This window comes from Ricinus communis, chromosome 7 (assembly GCF_019578655.1).
Source record: "Ricinus communis isolate WT05 ecotype wild-type chromosome 7, ASM1957865v1, whole genome shotgun sequence".
Taxonomy (NCBI): Eukaryota; Viridiplantae; Streptophyta; class Magnoliopsida; order Malpighiales; family Euphorbiaceae; genus Ricinus; species Ricinus communis.
Genome location: NC_063262.1, coordinates 6,991,309 through 7,013,768, shown reverse-complemented (window position 1 = coordinate 7,013,768; position 22,460 = coordinate 6,991,309). Strand labels below are relative to the sequence as shown.

At 32.4% G+C, this 22,460-nt stretch overlaps 3 protein-coding genes across 4 annotated transcripts; 1 reads left to right on the top strand and 2 right to left on the bottom strand.

Moving 5' to 3' along the window:
• Positions 1-7,140: 7,140 nt before the first annotated feature.
• Positions 7,141-9,472, bottom strand: LOC8261635. 2 transcript variants are annotated; one of them, XM_048376332.1, is made up of 5 exons: positions 9,300-9,472; positions 8,297-9,070; positions 8,125-8,178; positions 7,811-7,995; positions 7,141-7,482 (listed from the first exon to the last, which is right to left on the bottom strand). In XM_048376332.1, exons 2-5 carry the CDS (start codon positions 9,039-9,041, stop codon positions 7,393-7,395), a joined length of 1,074 nt encoding a protein of 357 aa, XP_048232289.1. In that variant the 5' UTR covers positions 9,042-9,070; positions 9,300-9,472; the 3' UTR covers positions 7,141-7,392. The 2 variants fall into 2 exon arrangements, with proteins under 2 accessions (XP_048232289.1, XP_048232290.1); XM_048376333.1 differs by having other exon boundaries at positions 8,297-9,004.
• A 2,094-nt stretch (positions 9,473-11,566) lies between these two features.
• LOC8261633 (acyl-coenzyme A oxidase, peroxisomal) lies at positions 11,567-16,608 on the top strand. The gene is made up of 7 exons (XM_048376573.1): positions 11,567-12,069; positions 13,157-13,272; positions 13,928-14,808; positions 15,461-15,640; positions 15,713-15,879; positions 15,965-16,088; positions 16,244-16,608. Exons 1-7 carry the CDS (start codon positions 11,576-11,578, stop codon positions 16,397-16,399), a joined length of 2,118 nt encoding a protein of 705 aa, XP_048232530.1. The 5' UTR covers positions 11,567-11,575; the 3' UTR covers positions 16,400-16,608.
• A 151-nt stretch (positions 16,609-16,759) lies between these two features.
• On the bottom strand, positions 16,760-21,985 carry LOC8261636 (protein ALTERED PHOSPHATE STARVATION RESPONSE 1). The gene is made up of 6 exons (XM_002533089.4): positions 21,758-21,985; positions 19,953-21,103; positions 19,710-19,784; positions 19,102-19,307; positions 17,709-17,932; positions 16,760-17,629 (listed from the first exon to the last, which is right to left on the bottom strand). Exons 2-6 carry the CDS (start codon positions 21,046-21,048, stop codon positions 16,981-16,983), a joined length of 2,250 nt encoding a protein of 749 aa, XP_002533135.1. The 5' UTR covers positions 21,049-21,103; positions 21,758-21,985; the 3' UTR covers positions 16,760-16,980.
• Between the last annotated feature and the right edge of the window lie 475 nt (positions 21,986-22,460).

Genomic DNA, 22,460 nt, shown 5'->3' with positions numbered 1-22,460 from the left:
TATCTATATTATATCTCTTTATTAGGATTCAACTGCTTAAGTAAATATTCAAGCAAAATTTCTTAATTGCTAGTTACAAATATAAAAGGCAACATTGATGGACAAACACATTTAGTTATAATAAAATGACAATATAATCTTTTCATTCAACTTGCTTTCTACATATCAGAATTTCATACACCATAACTATCTAAAATAAAACACTAACATACTATCCTAAATTTGTAAGAAATTGGATCATTAATACAATCCAACCTAAGAAAACAACACCACCAACTCGCACAACCATCACAACTTTGGCTTTGCGTTTTTCAATTTTCATTTTAGCTTCAATTCTTCTCACACGCTTTAACAATCCATTAATTACATGTCTTGAATGTTAAGCACATGAGGATCAAACCATAGAAATACCCACAACCACCGATCCTCTACAATTTTACAAAATCGCACTTAATTTTAATTTTAAAAATAACTAACAAAATCGCAAACACAAATATCTCTATAGTTATAACACTTACGCTAAAGTTTCTATATCCAAAGAACCTTTGACTGGGGTTTGATAAAGTTCAGGAAGCCTTTCACACAGTAGATTGTCCACAATTACATACTATTACATACTGGAAACATAAACTCTTAGGGCAATTGATCAAAACCAATATTCTTCATTTTACATTTACAAATAAATTATAAAATAAATAAAATAAAATAAAAAAAGAAAAAAATGAAAGAGAAGAAATAGAAACCTTAAAATTAAGAGAAGAAGAACATGAATAATTGAAGGAGAAGGTGTTAATTTAACACATTTTAAAATAAACCTGTTTTTTCCATGTCAGACCAAGAATATGACCTCACTTGCTCCCAATAGGTTCGTATCACGCGTTCTGCCATGTAAGCTGGAAGGTGTTTATGTGTTATGCAATTCATGAGTTCAGAGGGCTAGTAGGTCAAAGATAAAGTTAAACAGGCTATCTGACTATTTCAGCCAAGTATAGGGGGCTAAGTATGTATTAGACTTTCAAAATTAGATATTTTCTTTATACTTTGATCTCTAAGTTTAAGTTTAACAATATTTTATTTTAGAAAAAAATATAAAAATATATCTTGTAGTTAGATATTTTTGCACTTAAAGAATTGTAGTTTTTTTTGTGATAAAAAAATATAACGTGATTTAGTCTTCTTACATTTTTATTAACTTATAAATTAATATCTTTAGATTTCTATGATTTACTATTAGTATAATATTTATTTTCAGTAACAAAATTATTTTATGGATGATTTGACCTCAAATCAACTATCAAAATATTTCTAAAAATATTATAATTTGATTTAAAAAATTACTTCATTTTATTTCTATTAAATCAAAAAATATATATTAATTTTAGTTAACATGAATTCAATATAGTTAGTTATATGCTAAATCATTTTTCTAAATAAGTGATTTTATTATTAAAAATGATAATATTAAATCATAGAAATCTAAGAATATTAGTTTGTAAGGTACTAAAAATAAAAAAAATAAATCATAAGATACTTTATTACCAAGATAAAAAGAACAGTCCTTTAAGTGTAAAAGTGCCTAACCACATAGTACATTTCATACTTTTATCTTTATTTTAAAAAAATTGTACTGTTTTAATTCTAAAAAAATGGTTTTTTTTTTTTGGTCGGTCCTAAATTATAGTTGAGTTTCTTTTCTTAATTATTAATCTAACAAATAATTATAAAAAATATCTTTTATTAATTAACATAGATTTTATCACATGCAATAAATTTTCAAACTTTGTACCTTGAAATGGTAGCTTTCGATAAAGATATTGTAGAAAATAGTGATACAAAATTAGTGATATTTTATGTTTAAAATGAAAATGGACTACCTCTTTAGACGGGAAAATAACATTTTATTATTTTAAAATTTATTAAAAAACAATATTTTTTTATTGGTGATAATACAATATTAAAAATTTTAATTATGAAATAGTAAAAATCAAAGTGTATAACAAATCTTGAATTTGCTTCTTTTTGTTTTTGTGTGATGTTTAATGCATGCAAGAATAAGAATTGTTTTCAATTTATTGAAAGATAATAAAATCTACAATAACTAAGAAGCAACAGGAAAATGTAGTAAATTCTCAATTACCAGAACCTCAGGTATCGAAACTTCAGGGAAGAATTGATTTTTGACTCAAAGTTGATTTTTAGGGGCCGCATTAATAGCTTTAAATAATTAGCTCTTCCTGGTCCATTGGAAATGTTGAAAGAGTAGTACCAGTTACTTGATTAGGCCAAGAAATCTATCCCATTGTGATAACACTACACTTTTGAGAACACTAATTATTTCATTTTTATAGAATAAATGTTAATTTTCAAGATCTCTATGCCTTTCACACATCAACTAATCAAGTTACACATATTAAAAATAAGTTAGAAAAGCTAAATTATATGCTCGTGAGATTTTACCATAAAAAGAAAATATATGTCAAATTTCTATTATACATAAAATAAATTATTTAATCGTGAAATCTTGCCATAAAAAAAAAACGCACATAAAATATTTATCATAGTAAAGAAAATATATTCACTTATCATGTGTATTTCTTTCTTTCATAGGTATAATTTAGATCTTAAATAAATAAAGCATTTTAAATATATATTTTTATATTTTTATATTTTAAAATTTTAAATAATTATATATTATAGAAAAGATTAATTGATATTTGTATGATTAATATGTTGTTCATAGTCACCATTGTTGATTGTGCCCAAAGTTAATAATTTTATTTTAATTATGTAAATAGTGACCTTTTAAGTAGGAGAGAAAGTATAGATATTATTGTTGATGGAACTTATTTGCTCCTAAAATGTAAGCCACTTGTGTTATTAATTAATTTTATAGGCAATTTAGATACACACAAGTGAAATCAGAAGAAGGATTTTGCAAACAAACTTTAGTGTGAATAGCTCTCAAAATACATGAGTTTGATTTGAGCATGAAGAAAAACCTTAAAGCTTTTTAGATAACATCTTCATAATCACCAAAGGATCAACTCTAGCATCAGAAATTAAAACCATCAAACATCTATCTTTGTCATGAGCTTGGGGTACTGCAATAATTCATTAAAACCTCCTGCAGCTATTTTTAGGATCAAAAATGGCCAAAGATTTGTCGATTTCAAATCAACCAAACTGTGATAAGATTGAGTGGGTGTTTTAGAAAACTGTACGAGTCACCATGTGTATATATATAGATTCCATCATTTTTGGGTAACCCCACTGATAATTGTTTTTTTTTCTTTACTAAAAAGAAAGTATTCTTACTGTGTACGTCTCAATAAGTCTTATACTAATTGAAAGTGGGAAACTAATATGTATGAATCCGATTGGTTTAGTAATTTATCAAAACGAAGATTATGTCAACTGTATATGAAAATTAAGCATCAGAAACAAGAGATAAGAGAAGGAGAAATGGCCAAAGCTGGCGTCAGAGGTTATCTTGTTCATCACCAAATTAATATCTTTTCTGTTTTACTTTTATTTATTAATATTTTCTTTGTTATTGAGTTGGTGAAAGTAAAACTATGTTAATTAAGTGCTAAATAGTATTAATCATCAACACCATTGAACTATTCTCATTTTTCCAATCATAAAATATTCTCTTCCCAATATTCTTGCTTTCTAAAGTCTTCATTACTCAGTTGATTGTCAGTTTGACAAGATCACTTATCAAATATTCTTTTATTCATTTACACATATTAATAATATACAACTCATTATAGCAAATTAAAAACCCATTGATGCCTTCCTCCTATGATCTCCACACTTCTTCTGAAAGTGCAGTGTTCCTCTTGTCCAACTAAACTGAACTTAAATTGGGACTCTCATTGGTTCAATCTTTTGCTTTCCACCAATGTTGATCCAAGTATATATATATATATATTTATGTTATTTATCATTATTCTTAGCTATCTCCCAACTTTATCATTTATTCTTGCAACACCCTTAACCATGCATCACAACTCATATAAATTACATATGATTGACTCAAATCTTAGTACCCTCTTTATCTTTATCTTTATCTCTATTTATTTATTTATTTATTTATTGTGTGTGTTTGTAGTGGGCTTATCGGAACCTCAGAACAAATTCTTGGTCACCGGATTGTCTTTTTTAAGAGATAACATAAATTAATCAGTTGACTTTTAATTGTCAATTTTAGTGCAACCCAAATAATGGCCTTAAGGATAATCATAGACAAATCAAGCTGACTGAAACGTGGCATAACCACTGGACATTATATTTATTCGTATCCACGATAGAAGAAAGATTACAGATGCATGCCCAGCTACATAAAACAAGACTCTATAATTCTATCTAATGTATTTTGAATTAAGATATTTGATATATTTGTTACGAAATAAATAAGAATCAATCTGAAAATGACCTGATTCATATTCTTACTCCATGCATTTGAAAGTTTTTAAATTTAAATATTTATATTTATTATTTGTCGATAATTTTGGTGTGAGTAAAAAGAAAGACCACTTTCTATTATACAGCAGATAATTTATTAGAATTCAATAACCCAAATGTGAGAAATAATTTTAAAATATCACTTGAATAATTGTGAGTATAAATTAAACCAACTCTCTCTTTTTTTCAAGAAAAAAAAAAAGATTCATTGGGAGATGAAATTAAAGTGGGTTTTCATTTTTTTTTCACAGAATATTTGTCTTTCCTTGGTAGAAATCCTCCTACCGCAGTGAGGAGAGGAATTGTGGTAGAATTTGGACGAGTAGGATAGAGGATGGAGACCCTTAGGCAATTATGAGCATCTCTCTCCCTACCATGCCTAAAACCTTTTGACCTTAAAAGGATGGTCCAAATAGAGGCTTCCTCCCTCAACTACCCACCATAGGTAGAGGAGAGTTGCTGCAAATTATTATAACTTAACGTTGACATGAGTGGATATTAACGAGTTAAGAGTCAATATAGGTCTATATAGTGCCACAAAAGAGGTATTCGTCTGAGGTCAATTTCAGAAAACACAAACACCTAGGGCCTCTTTAATTAAACCGTCCCACTATGATTGATAATTAGTATTAGCTAATAGTTAATTGATTCGGAATGCCTTCGTGAATTATTATTAGCTTGTTGATATTAGATTCAATTATTAATATAGACATTCATTAAAATTTTATTTTATATAATAATATAATTTAATAAGTCAAAACTGTATCAAACACCCTCATATTTTTAAATAGCTCGATGAGTAATGCTTTTAAAAAAGTTTTTAAAGCTTATTAGTAGTTTGCTCCCAATTATGTGAAGTTGTTTCTATAACTTTAATTGTGTTGTTTCACAAGCCTTGGATCGTATTTTTTATTTTAAAAATATTTATTTATATAATAGTTGACTAACACTAAGTTAAATTATATAATAACAATTCAATAAAAGGTATAACACATTTTATTAATGAATATATTAATTATATTTATATAAATTAATATTAAAACTATAATTAATATATTATATTTTAGAACTAAAAATTATTATTTAATTAATAGTAATTATATGTTATTTTCTAAGATTATAATCATTAAAAAGTAATATATTAATTATATTGTAATAATATTAAATATAAAAAATAAATTTCAACATTATATTTGTATGTTAAAAATAAACACACTTAAATATACATTATCAGAAGTATTATGAACGTCTCAAAAATAGTTTGTATATGTAGATGGTTTTGAAATAATACTGAAAAAAACAAAGGGCTGAACTCCACAAAATGGAAACAATCCAAGGTCAAATTTATACGAGAAATTGGTTATTAGCAACATCATATGCTATCATGCATCTTAAATATGCCGAGAACTGACCAATGGAAATGAAGTCAATGCAATGAAGAAGTATAAAAAAAAAGACACGTTTTAGACCCCTTCAGGATTCAAGAAAATGTCAACAGGAAAATATTTCAAAACCAAATGAATATTGGATGACATAGTTATGCCACCTGAAAAGCAAATAAAACCACAGCACAGCAAGAAATGCCTCAAGTCCAGAGTAATGGGACTAACATCCTACTCAATATATCAGCAGCATTATATGGCATCAAAGGCAGCTTTTACTCCATAATACTTCATATGGGAAACATCCCCAGCTAGCTATCCTTTTATCTAAGAAACACATCTTACAGTACAGTACTGCAACCCGCATCGCGATTTCGTATTGCATGATATTTCCATTCTGGACCAATTGGATAGACTTATCCATAAACCAAATGCTGGAGGAAGAGCTCACCTTGTAAAGAAATAGATCATGAGCACAAATTATCTTGTTACGCCAGCCAAAACCTCCAAGAAGGCACAATAATTGCTAGTTATTTGGTATACTATCTGAACCCACCAATCATCATCAGCACCTGATCTTGAATATCATTTCTCCTAAAATAAAGTTTAAACCAGAAATTTCACGAAAAATTAAATAGCATCCTTTCTCATAAAGACTTTTTGTCGCTCTTTTGGTAGATGAATTGCCGGACTTCAGTCAATACCTATTTCCTGCACTGTCTACTCTGCCATGTAACTGATAATGAACAACTATGTCTTGCTCCCCAACCATCCCATTTTATTGGACAAAATTGAACAAGTCCAATTACTAGAGAATCGGAGATCAGTCATTCAGAATTTGAAAGTTGCCAACTCAGAACCATTATATAAGAATTCAAATGCCTTGGGTCAGTATGCTAGGACAGCATAAATTCAGGCATATGGTACTGTCTAGCCTGTTTAGCAAAACTGGCATTTTAGAAGTCGTTGACAATTTTATCATATTATAGGGAAAAACAACAAACATATACAGTACAAAAGTTCAAGCTTCCAGTCATATATCAACAGTTTTAGATAATTTTTTCGTGCTGTTTGCATTTTGCAATGCTGTAAATGATGTCTTCTGTTTTCTTTTTTTCACATCACAAAAATACCATTTAAAACTTTGTAGTAGGTTTCTATTGCACGGACATAGTACCATTAAGTAGACAAGGGAGTGCAGAACAGCTGATCAATAGAATAGAAGTAGCCATGACTAAATGGTTTTGATGGTTTGTAATCTGTCCTGTAATAACCAAACAAACTAAAGCTATTGAGAAAAGCAATGTAATTTTTCATATAAGAAATTTTTGCTCATGCAGATAGTAACTGCAAAAATAAATATTACAAGTGATGGATGGTATAGAAAAGCTGCCTACGACAGTACGAAAACTTACAAGAACACTCTAAACAAGAAGCCAGGGCACTTTTGCAGACACATGAATACTTCCATGTGCACACATGCACAAGTTGTGACTATAGTGTGACAAGGAAGTCTTACAATCATTAGAGAAGTAAAATATAATTAATACTTGTTGGAATGCATCTCATTGATCCTCTCTAGATCCGTTTTGCAGTTTTCTCTCAAATCTTTCAGTGCAACAAACCCATCTTGCTGCGGAAGAGATTTCAGAAGATTAAGACATGAAGTTCATGAAAGAGACTCATTGTTGATGGCAATAAAAGATAAAGAAATGCTTAAAACTTAGCCTGATCATAACAAGTCGTAAGTAGTGTCAAAAAATAATTTCTTAAGCCTATCACAGGACTCCAAGAAGTCACAAGATAAATGGTTTTAACCAAACCATAACTGCCAGCAAATAAGAATTAGGATTACTTATTGGAAACATGTTCTTTTCCGCAATACTTGAAATCAGAGGTGAAGGTCTAAACTTTCTATGATAGGATATACAATTGAATAGAATAGCAGAAATTATACTCACAAGTTGGTTGCATTCATGGGCAAATATATCCTCCATGTGATGAAAGAGAGACCTCCACTGAGCTGTGAGGTCAGATTCTAACTTCAAGGACTTGTTAGAGTTTCCCTGGCTATGAATGTCAGCCTGCTTTCCCCTTGAATATTTGTTAATTAAGTTGCTTGCTTCTTTCTGACTCTTCTTTAATGCTAGGAGGAAAAAGAAAAGCATGAAACAGATGACAAAAAAAACTACATTACAATTGTTAGAGTAACTGAAGTCCAAAAAATAGTAAATGCAAGTCATGATAATAATTCTTTTGTTGTACGCAAGCTTACCAGATATTCTCCCTTTGATGTCCTGGTAATGGAGGTCTGACCAAATATAAGCAGCTGATTGAAGTATCATAAAAACAACACAATCCCATTTAGATCATGTATTTGCAGCAGGTAAATTGTCAATAATCAGCATAACAAACAAATTCAACATGCATGAAGTGTCTAAAGTTACCTTTCAAACAAAATGAACAAGAGCAAGCTTTCAGTAAGTCAGCCCCCGCATTCAAATTAGCACAACCATCACCCTGGAGAGCTGTGCACCTATCCAATTCAAATGATCTGGAACCATGTGATTTCTGCCCTGATGACCACTCAACCGCCCCACATTTGCTTCTAGCCAGATTACCAATACCAAGATCTTTTTCGACAACACTTGTACAAACATGACCTGTGGAATTGCTTCGCTTAACATGTCTCCCTTCATCATCATCGCTACCTTTCTTGGATGACCAAAAGTTTGCGGGCATCGAACCAGTAGATGTACAACTATCCCTTGATGTATCCCCAAGTTCTCCAACACTAAGTGTCATTGTAGCATTCTTAACAAGATTGACACTTCCATCTAGCAAGTTAGATGTTTCCTTGTTTTCATTATTCTCTTGTGAGGTATAAACAGCGTCAACATCAGTATCAGTATCCGATGACTCACAAGATTGCTCATCTTCCAAATTGATGCTATCAACTCCAACTTTGGTTTTAAATTTCTCATTGACCATTTTTTCAACTCCTAAACAAACTTGTTTACCGAAACGTGAATTCCCATCTTCAAGTATCACTTTCTTACCATTCCGATCTCTAGATTTAAGCCCTAAATCATCTGAAATTAATGAAATCCCTCTTTTGACAGGCAAATTGGTCACATCTCCTAATACAGCACGGACTTTGGGTACCTCGTCAGTGAAATTATCTCCACTCATTATAGAAGTGATCAACTTTAATGCATACACTAAAAGTGCAAGAAACCCAATTCACCAATTAGCAAATTTTCAACTAAAATTGAATCAAACTCACTGACCCAGAAACTTAAAACAAAAGAACAATGGGATGTGTTTCAATTTATACATAAAAGAAACAAATTGCAATGGGACATAGGTACGCAACTAATTAAATCCCTATAACATAGAAAACATATGAATAACCTGAGATATTTTTATAGAAAGATTGAAAATACTGACCTTATAGAGAAAAAGGTACAAGGCATAGGAGCATCAAGATCTGGGCATTTCAGGGACCTGCGCAAAATCTGGGCATTTTAGGAACCCGCACAATGACAATTTACAATTACTACACTAAAGTGGGAGAGGCGGGAACCATTTGTGGCTGCGGGTCCTGACCCGCGTTTTTGAATTATTTGACGATCTTTTGGAAGTAAGTAGCGCGGGCACTTAACCATTTCCCTCTTCCACGTGGATTTAGAATCTTGTGTCCCTTAAAATAACATTTCTTTTGCCAACGATGCAAGCAAATATAAATATGGGCACTATTCATTTATCTGTGAATTACGGATATTATTATTATTTTAATTATAAATAAGAAATATAATATAAAATAAGTTTAATAAAATCTCCAATATCTATAATTATCTATTACATTTAAAACATTTGAAATGCCTTTTAGTATTTTAAGATTTTATTAACAAAATAATCTACAAGTTATTTTGAAAATAGTAATTAATAGATTTTCTAGTTATATATAAAATTAATACTAAAAATATAATTAATATTACTACTTCTACAATTAGAAAATATTCTATAATTAAATGTTCAGCTTATTAGTTAATTTAATATTATAATATAAATCAAAATGATATTATTTAATTATAAATTTTTATTAAAAGTAATTTATTATCTACAATAATATCAAAATTGTAACTGAATACTATTTCTTAAAATTATACTTACTATTTGATTATAATTAATAAATAAATACAAAATATGATACAATTATATATTAATTTAAATTTTATGTATCAAAAGTAAATAAATAAATTAATAAAAGTTATATATAAGAAACTAAATATATCAAAAGAAAAATTATTTAATATCTTTTACATATATATATAGTGGAGATAAAATATTTTTATCACATAAAGAATAATTTTAACATGGTAATCTCTATTTTTATTTAAATTATTACATGTAATTAATTCATCAATTAATTTAGTACTTTTTAATTAAATAGTAATTTAGTCCAAAAAAATTGCCTATAACTTATATGTTGACTAATAAATTATTTTCTTAAGTAAATAATGCTTAATGCTTCTCAATTCTTAAAAATAGTACATTATCTATATTTTTATATATTGATTTATATTAATTAATGAGTTAGTCCTCTAATTATATAATTATTTTTAAACTTAAGAAGTATATTACTTATACTTTTATTGTTAACTTTATATAAAATAATTAGTTAGTATAATATTTTAATACAGTATTCTTAGTCCAAAAAGATAATACACTTTCAATTTATATATAGATAAATTTTCTTTTTATAGTTGATACTTTTAATTTTAATAATGTCTTACTAAAATGCTCTTATTAAATGTCTTAGGTGTCAATTATTCACACAAAATTTTATTAAACTTGCCAAATAATCCTTAGTATTATATAATTTTTAGCTATTGAGATTTAAGTTAAAAGAAATAAATATTATATTTAACTTCAAAAATATATTTAAGAGAAATTTATAATTTCGAAGTAAAAAATTGATAGGTGATGATACTTTTGGATAATTAGAAATTTAATTAATAAGTAAAAAAATAATTGTGATTTAGAACAAACAAAAAAGAGAAAATGACTATTTTTAAATAGAAAATATAAATTTTAAATTATTATAAAGAATTTTACTAAAGAAAACATACAAAGTATTTTAAATTATTGTTATTTTCAGGACATGACAAATAAAATATTAAAATATTTATAATTTTAGAGTACATAAAAGTTGTTGTCTGAAAAAGCTATAAATCTATTCCTACGAACTACTAAAGTAATACAGTTTTAAAAAAAAATGCTATTTATCTTAAATACATAAACAATAAAAATAACTAAAATTTAAAGAGAAAATCATAGAATTTTTATTAAAAAAATTCATAGAGATTAATATAATCAATTTAGGACTTTTATTATCAAAATTTTGAATAATAAATAAATAATTATCATATTAAATTAAATATGTATTTTAAATTGAGATATATATCTCTGCATAAGAAAAATAGCATTAGCCGTTTAACAATTATAGCTTCCAAGAATATTGTATCCGGTTGGAACTTTACACAAGTAAGTCGGATAATAAAATAAGACTAAAATCTGATCCAAAAAGGAAAATAGTAGAAGAATTGGAAAGAGTATGTCTATATGACGTCGGAAGCCGCGCCAAATTAACTGTCCAAACACTATATCCAATTGCATAACTCCACGTAGCAATCCCCCATGTTACTTCTCACTCATTATAAATGAACATGAGGAGAAACTTTCCCACTCTTCTACTCCATCGTTATCAGATCAAAATGAAACCAAGAAACCAAAATTCAACATCAGAAGATGAAACCCAGATCGTCTCTCGTCGAATCCAACGGTTGTCGTTCCATCTGTCTCCAATTGGACGCTCTCTACATGAGTCTAACCAACTGGGCATGATGCCATGTGCAAGGACTAAGGTAGAGGTGAATAAAGAGAAACTGTCTTTGTACATGAGAGGGAAGCATAGGGAGATACAAGAAAAGGTTTTTGCGTACTTTAAATCAAGGCCAGAGTTGCAAACTCCAGTGGAGATATCAAGAAATGAACATAGAGAGCTTTGCTGGAGACAGTTATTGGGTTTAGTCAGAGAGGCTGGAATTAGGCCTCTTAAGTACATATCAGAAGATCCTGCTATTTATTTTGCTATTCTTGAAGCTGCTGGGAGTGTGGATATTTCTCTTGGGATCAAGATGGGTGTTCAGTATAGGTAGCAAGTATTTCTTTTTCTACTTTTTTTTAAACAAGAAAATATTTAAATCAGTAATTCAGTGAAATTGTGTGAATATGGATGAATTTTAATATGGGTTTTTTTTTTTTTAATTTTTTTTTTAGCTATTGTGTAGGTTTTCATCTAGATATGATAAGTGTTTGTTTTGGATTTCTTGATTTTGGGTGGAATATGCCAACTAATTGATTTTCTTTTCTTTTTTGGGTGGTGGTGGTGGGGGTGTAATTTATTTATTTCTTTTATTAGCTGTGGTTTGAATAGAGGTGTACTGTGGGCTTAATTATCTGGAATTCGGCAACTTCTGTTTTTTGTATACATGGTATCAAATACTGGAAACTGAGCTACAGTGAACATTAGATTACCTTTTCTATTTTTGTAAAATTAATTTTTGTTGTTGTGCATCAATATTCCAGACTAGTTTCTGTGTGGATCAGTTTTTCTTTTTAAAATTTCATGCTGTACTTGATTTTAGATTGATATTCTTCTTATGGTTACTATTCCAAGTTCTGGGGTTATTATGTCTCTGGTTTCTATAGAAAAATGGTTGCAATGTGGATTTAATACTTCTATATTTCTTTAACCAAAACTTTCTCAACTTATCCTCTAATTTGGATTTAAAAGGGAAAAATATTTGTCATAATGCTTATGCTCAAGTCCTGCGTGCAGTAACACTCCCTCATCCACTGATGAAGTGGAATTGGGAAAAGTTTTCTAGAAAAGAAAGGTCAGATTGAGGAAATAAAATCAAAATTATGGCATGCCATCAAACATATTGTAAAATTATTCTCTTCATATCTTTAAGTTTGCAATCTTGGGTGTTCATCCTCTTTTCAGTGCCTTGGATTCTCACTGGCCATAACATTGCTATCCTGTTTATCTGGTTCACTTGGAATTTTTATTGTAAATCAAGTTCTGCTGATGATGGTCATGGTCATGTTTGTCTCGTAAGGAGTGTCATTGGATTATTTTTTGCCCTACAAAATTGTAATGTAATGTATTATAATCGGTCAACCGCTAAGTCCAATATTTTATTTCAATACTTTCTATCTTTTTTTATTAAATGCAGTCTTTGGGGAGGGTCTATAATCAACATAGGAACTAAAAAGCATAGGGATAAGTACTTTGATGGTATTGACAATTTGGACTACCCGGGATGTTTTGCTATGACCGAGTTACATCATGGTAAGTCCTTCCGGCCTTTCATTCTCTGATATCCGGTTCACTCTTATATCAGATGGGACATCTATTGTTGTTGCGTCATTGCATCTTCCATTACTTTTGTGTGTTAGACACTGATTTTCAAATTGTAGACAACTTCTTTAGTTCTGATAATATTCATTAAGATTTTAAGTTGTGAATATTTTTATGTTAATCTGAAACATTTATTGATGAGATTAGGCTACATATGGGAACACATATCTTGCTGCAAATCCATGAACTTCTAAAAGAAAGGTATTCAAAAGATGCTTTAAGTTGTACAAGTGCCGTAGGTATTGTATGAATTGTTTAAAAGGTCACCTAAATATTGTATCTCACTCACTGGATATGCTGTCAAGAACTACTAACTGATTATTGTTATTTATCCTTAGTGCTTTCCTTTTTTCCTCTTTTTTTCTAGTTGTTGTTTGAGTATGCTCACATTATTTGTTTGATGATATTCTTTATCTCTTTGACTCATTTGGATATGTACTTGGACTAGATTCTGGTTTGCACTTATTATTTTCTCTAGCAGTTCTTGGGTGCTTTAGTTTTATTGTGCGGAATAGTGATATAAACACATCTCAACGAAACTTTTTTATGTTTCAACACCAAAAATTTTGACTTCTATGATCCAAAGGTTCAAATGTTCAAGGCCTCCAAACCATTGCTACATTTGATCCGCTTACAGATGAATTTGTAATCAATACTCCTCATGATGGAGCCATCAAATGGTGGATTGGCAATGCTGCAGTTCATGGGAAGTTTGCCACTGTTTTTGCGAAGCTGATGTTGCCTACTCATGATTCTAAAGGCACTTCTGACATGGGTGTACATACCTTTATTGTTCCAATAAGGGATTTGAATACCCATCAGACCCTTCCAGGAATTGAAATTCATGACTGTGGTCATAAGGTTGGCCTGAATGGGGTAGATAATGGAGCATTGAGGTTCAGTTCAGTAAGAATTCCCCGAGATAATCTTCTTAATCGATTCGGAGATGTGTCTCGGGAGGGAAACTACACTAGCAGCCTTACAACCATAAATAAACGATTTGCTGCTACTCTAGGGGAACTCGTTGGTGGAAGGGTTGGGCTTGCATATTCTTCAGTTGCTGTACTCAAGCTTGCTGGAACAATTGCCATCCGATATTCTTTGTTGCGCCAGCAGTTTGGTCCTCCCAAGCAGCCTGAAGTTAGCATTCTTGATTATCAGTCTCAACAGCACAAGCTCATGCCAATGCTAGCTTCAACCTATGCATTCCATTTTGTAACTTTACATTTGGTAGAAAGATATTCTGAGATGAAAAAGACTCATGATGAACAATTAGTTGGAGACGTCCATGCACTATCTGCTGGCCTTAAAGCCTATGTGACATCATTTACAGCAAAGTCATTGAGTGTCTGCAGGGAAGCATGTGGAGGCCATGGGTATGCTGCTGTTAACCGATTTGGCATCTTGAGAAATGATCATGACATTTTTCAGACATTTGAAGGGGACAACACTGTGCTTCTACAACAGGTAGTGCAAAAGTCCATTTTATCATATTCTTGCTTGATAGCTAGGTGCTCTAATCTGGGAGGGGAATTAAAAGGAAGAAAGGGCAATGATTTATTAATAGTGTCTACTCTAGTTTCACCTCTGCTCCAAAAGCTAATAAGATTTTAGCTTTCTGGGAGCATCAAACATTGAGCGACCTGATCCTATGCTAGATTTGAAATTTCCATGCGCTTTAAATCTTATCATGGTCTCTGAACTAACCGGTTCCACTATCACACATGGAAGTCAGGCTGTTGGAGGCATGATCATTCCATTTCTTTTCCATTCCTAGGCTGCTTAGTTTTTTTCATCTCTTGTCGTACCCTGGGTACCAAAAGATGGGATTTTAACTTTCCACTGGGCAAACAGTAGACTGCTGACTGTTTGGTGGGACACTTGTATATGGACTTCGTTAGTCCAATTTGAAAGCAACTGCATTTGATGGTTGTTTAGGGTCATCAATCACGGAAAAGAAGTGTCGTGATCTTTTCATTACTTTCAAGGAATTTATAGGGAATTTTTTCTTATATAATTGGACTATTTGTGAGAATCCATGGTAGCTGCTAGTCTTGTCGCTGAGAAACATGGTTTTTCCTTAATTACAACGACATCTGAGGTTTTAGTTGTGATCCAGATGGCAGCTGATCTTTTGAAGCAATACAAGGAGAAGTTCCAAGGTGGGACACTGGCAGTGACGTGGAACTATTTGAAAGAATCCATGCATACATATTTATCTCAGCCAAATCCTGTAACTGCAAGATGGGAAGGTGAAGAACACCTAAGGGATCCTAAATTCCAGTTAGATGCCTTCAGAGTGAGTGTTGATTTGATGGATTACATGTAAAATGATAAACCAGTATTCAATCTTTAAATGTTTGTGATACAGTATCGAACATCTCGATTACTTCAAAGTGTTGCTGTCCGACTCCGCAAGCATTCTAAAACTCTTGGAAGCTTTGGTGCTTGGAATCGGTGCTTGAATCACCTTCTCACACTTGCAGAATCTCACATTGAATCTGTGATCCTTGCAAAGTTTATTGAAGCTGTACAGAAGTACTTCCGCAACTCAGTCCCCAGAAGTAACTTCTACTATGCTCTTTATATTTTAGTTTCTAATTTCACCTGTTTTATCTGCCAGTTGTCCTGATCCTAGTTCTCGAGCGGCTTTGAAACTTGTTTGTGATCTTTATGCCTTGGATCGGATTTGGAGTGACATAGGAACGTATCGGAATGTTGATTACGTTGCACCAAACAAAGCCAAGGTAAAGAACAGAGTGCTAGAATTAAGATATTAGCACCCTCATTTCTGCATTTTAGGTTGATTTTTAGTTGAACTGAGGAGATTATAATAGTTTCACATACGCGTTCACGTGAAACCAAAATTGAAATATTCTGATGTGGTTTTCTTGTTGTGCAGGCTATCCACAAGCTCACAGAATATCTTTGTTTCCAAGTGAGAAATATTGCTAGGGAACTTATCGATGCATTTGATCTTCCAGATCATGTAACACGGGCTCCAATTGCCATGAACTCTGACGCTTATGGTCAATACACTCATTATGTTGGATTCTAATCTATAGCAGAAAGTAAGCTACAAGCTCAAGATGCACATTTGGGGGGACAGGGATGGATTACTTATTTATTTATTTATTCTTGTATCTTATTTCCCATAAAAATGTCATTTGGCAGGGAAAAACAATGCACTCAAACTCGAAGACTCTTAATCCCATTGTTTTTCTCTCTGCAGTATACATATAAAGTATCTCTAGTCCCCTTCAGAAAGTCTCCTGAACTCGCTTTACATCTAGATCTTTGATAACTTGCAATTAATGTCATTGGACTTTTCTAAATCTTAGTTGAAAGGGTTGTCCCCAATGACAATACAATCTAGAAATCATAATAATAATAATAATAATAATAAAAATAATAAAAATTCGGCCAACTCAAGCAATTGCATCTGATTAGCAAAAACAGCAATATGAAGCACACAACTAAAGTATTACTGTTGTAAAAACAATCCTACTCCTTTTCCAGAGCTCCTTGAACCGATGCTTTTGACATTTACAAGTATCTAGTTTATCCTGAGTTCCAACCACAAACTTAGAAATTCTTTATACACATGGAAATGCTTATAGTCAACTACTCACACAACATTTAATATCTAACTGGTCTGCAATTTAAGTACGCCACTCGAGCTGCTTCGCTTTTCTGTCTAATGTCCTCGTACATTTTCAGTGAAGCCTCAGAAAATTTATTGAGACTATCAAGAACCTTTGACAAACTAGCATGTATGCAGCACAAGTTTGAAGATACTTCACTTTTCTCATCTTCTTTGCTCTCTAATTCTCCATTCTTTGTATCTTCTTTGCTCTCTTTCTTTTGTAGTTCTGCTTGCTGGCCCATTAAATGGCACAGGTCAGATAAGAATGTTTGAATGGCACTACTAAGCTTCTCAGATGGCAAAGATTTGAGACCAGCAGACCAATCACGAGAGAGAATAAAAATAGGTGGGGCTAGGGCTCGACGCGGGGAGAATGGTTTCCTGTTCCTGCAACGCTCCTGTGGTTGCAGGATGCAGTTTTGCAGCCACCCATTTAGGGCTTCCACATAGGACGCATGACTGCTAACCCAGTTTGCAAAGCTCAAGCCAAAGCATTCTATCTCTTCTAAAAGCACAGCCATAATCTGCCTTCGAGTATCTCCCTGTGGAGTTCCAGTTGTGTTTCTTGAATGATATGCCAATGAGATTGTAATGTACTGTGCATGATGGCATTCAAGCATGGCTTTCCACATCCTGATCAGCCTGCATGGACTCACTGGTCATAAATCAAGCACTAGTAATGAATTAAATTAAGTGTTAGATTCTGGTATGGAATACTTACCCTTGGATTAGCTCTAGAAGTTGTGGCTGCAACTCTTCATCTCTCATTTTCTCAATTCGCTTTGAGATAGTATCAACGGAATGAATTGCCACTATTATTCTTGAATGTAGATCCTTCACTACTGCCCGGGTCTTGTCAATCACTTCAGCACTATGATCTTTGGCAAATTGGTGCCTAAGCTGATCACATTTTCGGTCATACTCCTTCCTGATACCGTCACTGGCCTATATATGACCAAATTATAAGTGAGTTAAAGTGCTATACATAATCAGAAGTTAAAAGTCACAAATCTGATATGAGACCCCTCAGTCTATCATGACCATGTCCTGAAGGAAACTTCATGTGTGGGTTAGAATCTGTGCCTCATGCATGATGACAACTCTAGCAAATAGCATTGGATGATGAGTAGGCTCTTATGTCACATTTAAAAATGATGTCTGAAAATTCTTTTTGGTTAATTTATTGCACTTAAATGTAAATTATTAGAGAAAGCTATAATCATATATGAAATGAATTTCAAGGCCTTGACATCTGAAACTGAGCGACAAGATTGCACTTCTAGCAGTAAACAATTTCTGGTAAAAACATTTGCTGCATTCTCAAAACTTGTAAAGTACCAACCACAAAATAGGTTATTATAGTGCAGTAATTAAGAAATGTCCAGAGTGAAGATGTACAGGAGAGTTATAGTGCATAAATTGCAAAATGAAGGGTGTAGTAGGGGAGCACATCTCATTCAGTCAGTACCATGACCTTATGTCTTCCTCATTGTATTAAAGCCACTCTCTCACCCCATTTCTTATGTGTATATTGCTTAAGACTCAGGCATATCTACCATGAATATGAATGCAAGGCTTGGACTCTGCTACTTCCACTTCCAGGATTTGAATATCAGAAAATAATATCTGTATTCAAGCATCCTCATCCACAATACTATTTAGGGTAAAGCTTGTAAGCAACTAGTAACACCATAATTTATGGAACTAATTATCCTTCTTTTTAACACTATTATGTAACATCTCCTACTAATTTATTATGGATCACATGGTAGTTAATAGACAACAGATGTTTATGATATCATAAGCTATTTCTGGTTTTACATCACCAAAGTGTCATATAAATTCAAACAATATAAGTTAGCCCATTCAAGTATTTGTGATATGATTATCAGATGCTTTTTATTTATAGAGCATTATAGGCATTTTTCATACGGATGTTCATGTCATGAATCAGGAGAGAAGTGAAAGCAATTATTGGTGTCATCTCATTTTTACAATATGGAACATAGGTCGTAAATAAGTAAGAGGATTGAAGAGATGTTAACACTTATTTTAATAGACATAGGCTCAAGACGATGGTTACACCCATAAGCAAAGAGTTGTTAACAAATTACCTTTACTTCATCATACAGTTTTCTTTCCCATGCATACAGCCTATCTAGTGTAGAGGAGTGACTTCCAGAAATCATGCAGAATTCTTCAAGAAAATCACTACCGCTGTCAGAGACATCATCTCTTGTTGCTGTGGCAAGCGGATTTCTTGATGAAGATGACCTTGAAGATGCTGTCCGCTTCCAAGTAATAACCTTTGTAACATGATCTGGAGAATTGGAGAGCACAAAAGGGTATTGAAAGGCACGGAACATATGCCTACCAAACTTGTAGAAAGCAGATAAATAAAATTGTCTTTATGTCAAAATTAACCATCGACTCAACAGTCATGACAGAATGGGAGTTACAGATGGTTCTAAATGCCACAAATTGTTTAGTCCCATGAATAAAGTAAGCATAACATTATACTTCTAAGCAATTGCATCATGTATTTCTAATTCGTGTGCGCCAGATACAATCCAAAAATCAGTTTACCTGTTGCAAAAGGTCAAACCTTACTGGCATTTGACTCAGTTTGTTGCCAATGAAATAAGTGTCTGCACCTACCTTAGAATGCTTCTCATGAGCCTTAATTATTAACCTACTTGATTTTCTTGAAACTAAAGCTTACCATGAGTAACAAGTGTAGTCTTTCCGCGGCAGCAAACTTGCAAAGATGCTAGAAATGCTGAGGCTGATGAACTCCCTATGAGAAATTGCGATCAAAGTTGTTACAAAAAGAGTTTAGCATATAGATTTAGCAATTTAAAAAAAAAAACTGCACCACTAAAAGCATATTGTAATTGTGCATTGCAGCAGAAGAATCAGGAACTTGATTCTAAGTTAGCTCGCAGTTATCAGCAAAAGTAATTACCTTGTATCTCAGAAAACCCAACCCTTATATTGTTTGCCTCAAGCATCCTGGAAACCTCCTTGCCAGATTCAGATGCTCTCAAGAACCGATATTCTATATCCTTTATGCTTGAAAGAAAATCCTTAGCTCTATGTGTAATGAACTCTGATGGATCTTCTCTTTCAGCAGATATATCTTTCATGGCGGCTGCTTTCTCTTTCTCCAAACTTGACTGATCAAAAGCCAAACCATAAGCATTTTGCACCATCTCTTTCTGCCTCACTTGGATACCCATCGGTTGCCTTGTAAAACCTTCAGCTCCCAATAATTTAACTGAATGACCATTACCGTCTAATCCTAAACCATAACCAACATTTTGTTCTGCACAATTACGGGGGATCTCTAAATCCTTTTGTTCCAATCCATGCTCTAAAATTCCTTCATGTACTTGACCATTTCCTTCAGAACCAACTTTTGACCAATTACCTTTTGCATCTACCAAATTGTGATAATTGCCAAACCTTTCACCTCTAAACTCATTCCACGCTCTCAAATCACCAAAATCCACATCCAACTCATTCCTTCTCATATACCTAAAACTTTCACAATTATCACTAGGATCAAAGTAGTCCCAAGAACTACCAAACTCAAATGGAGGAGGCGGTGGTGGCATTGGCATAGAAAACCCTGATGAGTCATCTTCAACAAAACCACTAGCACTATTATTTAAATTAACCGTGACAGTAACTGGATTAACAACACCCCCAGTTCTCATATAACTCAAATTTACCATGGCTGGTGAAATGGGGCTTCCATTATGCAAAGGAGAATCTGAAACCTCTGCAATGTGAGAGGGAGAGGGAGATGGGTATGATGAATGTGATGGGGTTTTGTCAAGCTCAGTAGCTGAAGTTGTTGATAAAGATGACTCTATCAAAATTTCTGCCTCAGCATATCGCCTGAGAGCTATGCCAATATTTTTTAAAGAACTAATATATGAAACATGAGCTGCTGCAAGATTGTACCTTGAATCAATTGCTTGCTTTATCAATCTCCTGCGTTCTTTGCATAGGCGTAAAGCATCATCTTTCTGTGCTTTGGAGCTTGTAGAACCCATATTTAAGTGAAGAAATAAGAACCCAGTTCATGAAAAATTTTCCATGTTTCAGTATCTAAACAAAATGAATATCTTCAAGTGAGAGTTAAGAACTTGAGAAAGCCAAATTTTTCACTAGAAATTGGAGAGACCAGTAAATGAGACCAACTGCATTTTCCTGTCATGCAAGGATATAAATACAAAGAACAGCAATTACAAATTTTCCTTTACAATTTTAAGTTCCCATTTCGTAAAACAAACTTCATTTTTTGTAGTCTAAGAGAAAAAATTTTGAAACAGAAAAAACTCAATTTCAAGAATCACCACAACAATGCTAAACAAAACGAAGGAAATGATAATAAAAGAAAAAGAAAAAGAAAAAAGCGAAAACCTTTACGCTTAAAAATCCAAGGTTTGGTTAAAAACAAAGGAAAACAGAGAGAAAACTATTTTTCAGGCCAGAGAAGCATATGTTTTTCTACAAGAAACGAGAAGCTTCGCATGGAGAAAGCACTTTATGAGGCTGAGAAAACACCTAAACAACAAAATCGAAACGAAGTAGAAATGGTAAAGTTAAAGGAGTAAAACATAGCAAGAACAGTAGTTGCTTTCCGGGGGAGGTAGCAAGTAAGTAACATTAAAGAACAAAGAGAAGTTGGGGAGTCATAAAATCAAAACCCCATTAACAGAAAATGCGAAAAAAAGATTTAAAAGTAATGGAAGGAAGGACCTGAATCGTATCACTTATCATCAGGCTCCAAAAAAGTGAAGATTTTTGCACACAGAAAGCGCAGGCAGAGCCACAAAGAGAGAGAAGCAAATGCAATGATGCAAAACTGAAGAAATGGTAACAGGCAGTTAGAGAGAGAGAGAGAGGAGAGGGAATCTGCAACAGTATGTGCAGAGAAGAACGTAGCCTCGATTGGTGTGAGAGTGGTATATGTACACGTTCATTCCAGTTCATTGAAACATCAATAAATACACTCTAACAGGGTTTAGAAAAGGTGAAAGGTCCAATTTTTCCCCTCGTGTTTAAGAAAATAGTCACTTAAGCCCTTCTCCTTTTCTTTGGTCCAAATAAAACTGTTTGTCTCTCAAACCTATCACCGGTACCGTTTTTTCCTAATTTTGAGAGATTACAGACGTTACTTCTGTCTAAACACCTATGCCGTTATTTCTCCTCCTCCTATTTCTTTGCAGCAATAGGAACGCCGTCTTGAGATACTATAAAGCTCGTTGCGTTACTCTAGGCTCATACTAAAGAGAATTTGTCTTCTGGATAATGGGGTTTTGGTTTTATCTTAGTGATTTTGATGGTGGGTTGATGTTGCTTTAGAATTTAATTGATATAATTGTTGCTGGGTCTACTGTGAATTAGTTTTTTTTTTTTTTTTGAGGAGTTGTATTTTATGGTGGGTAATCTATTTCTAAGT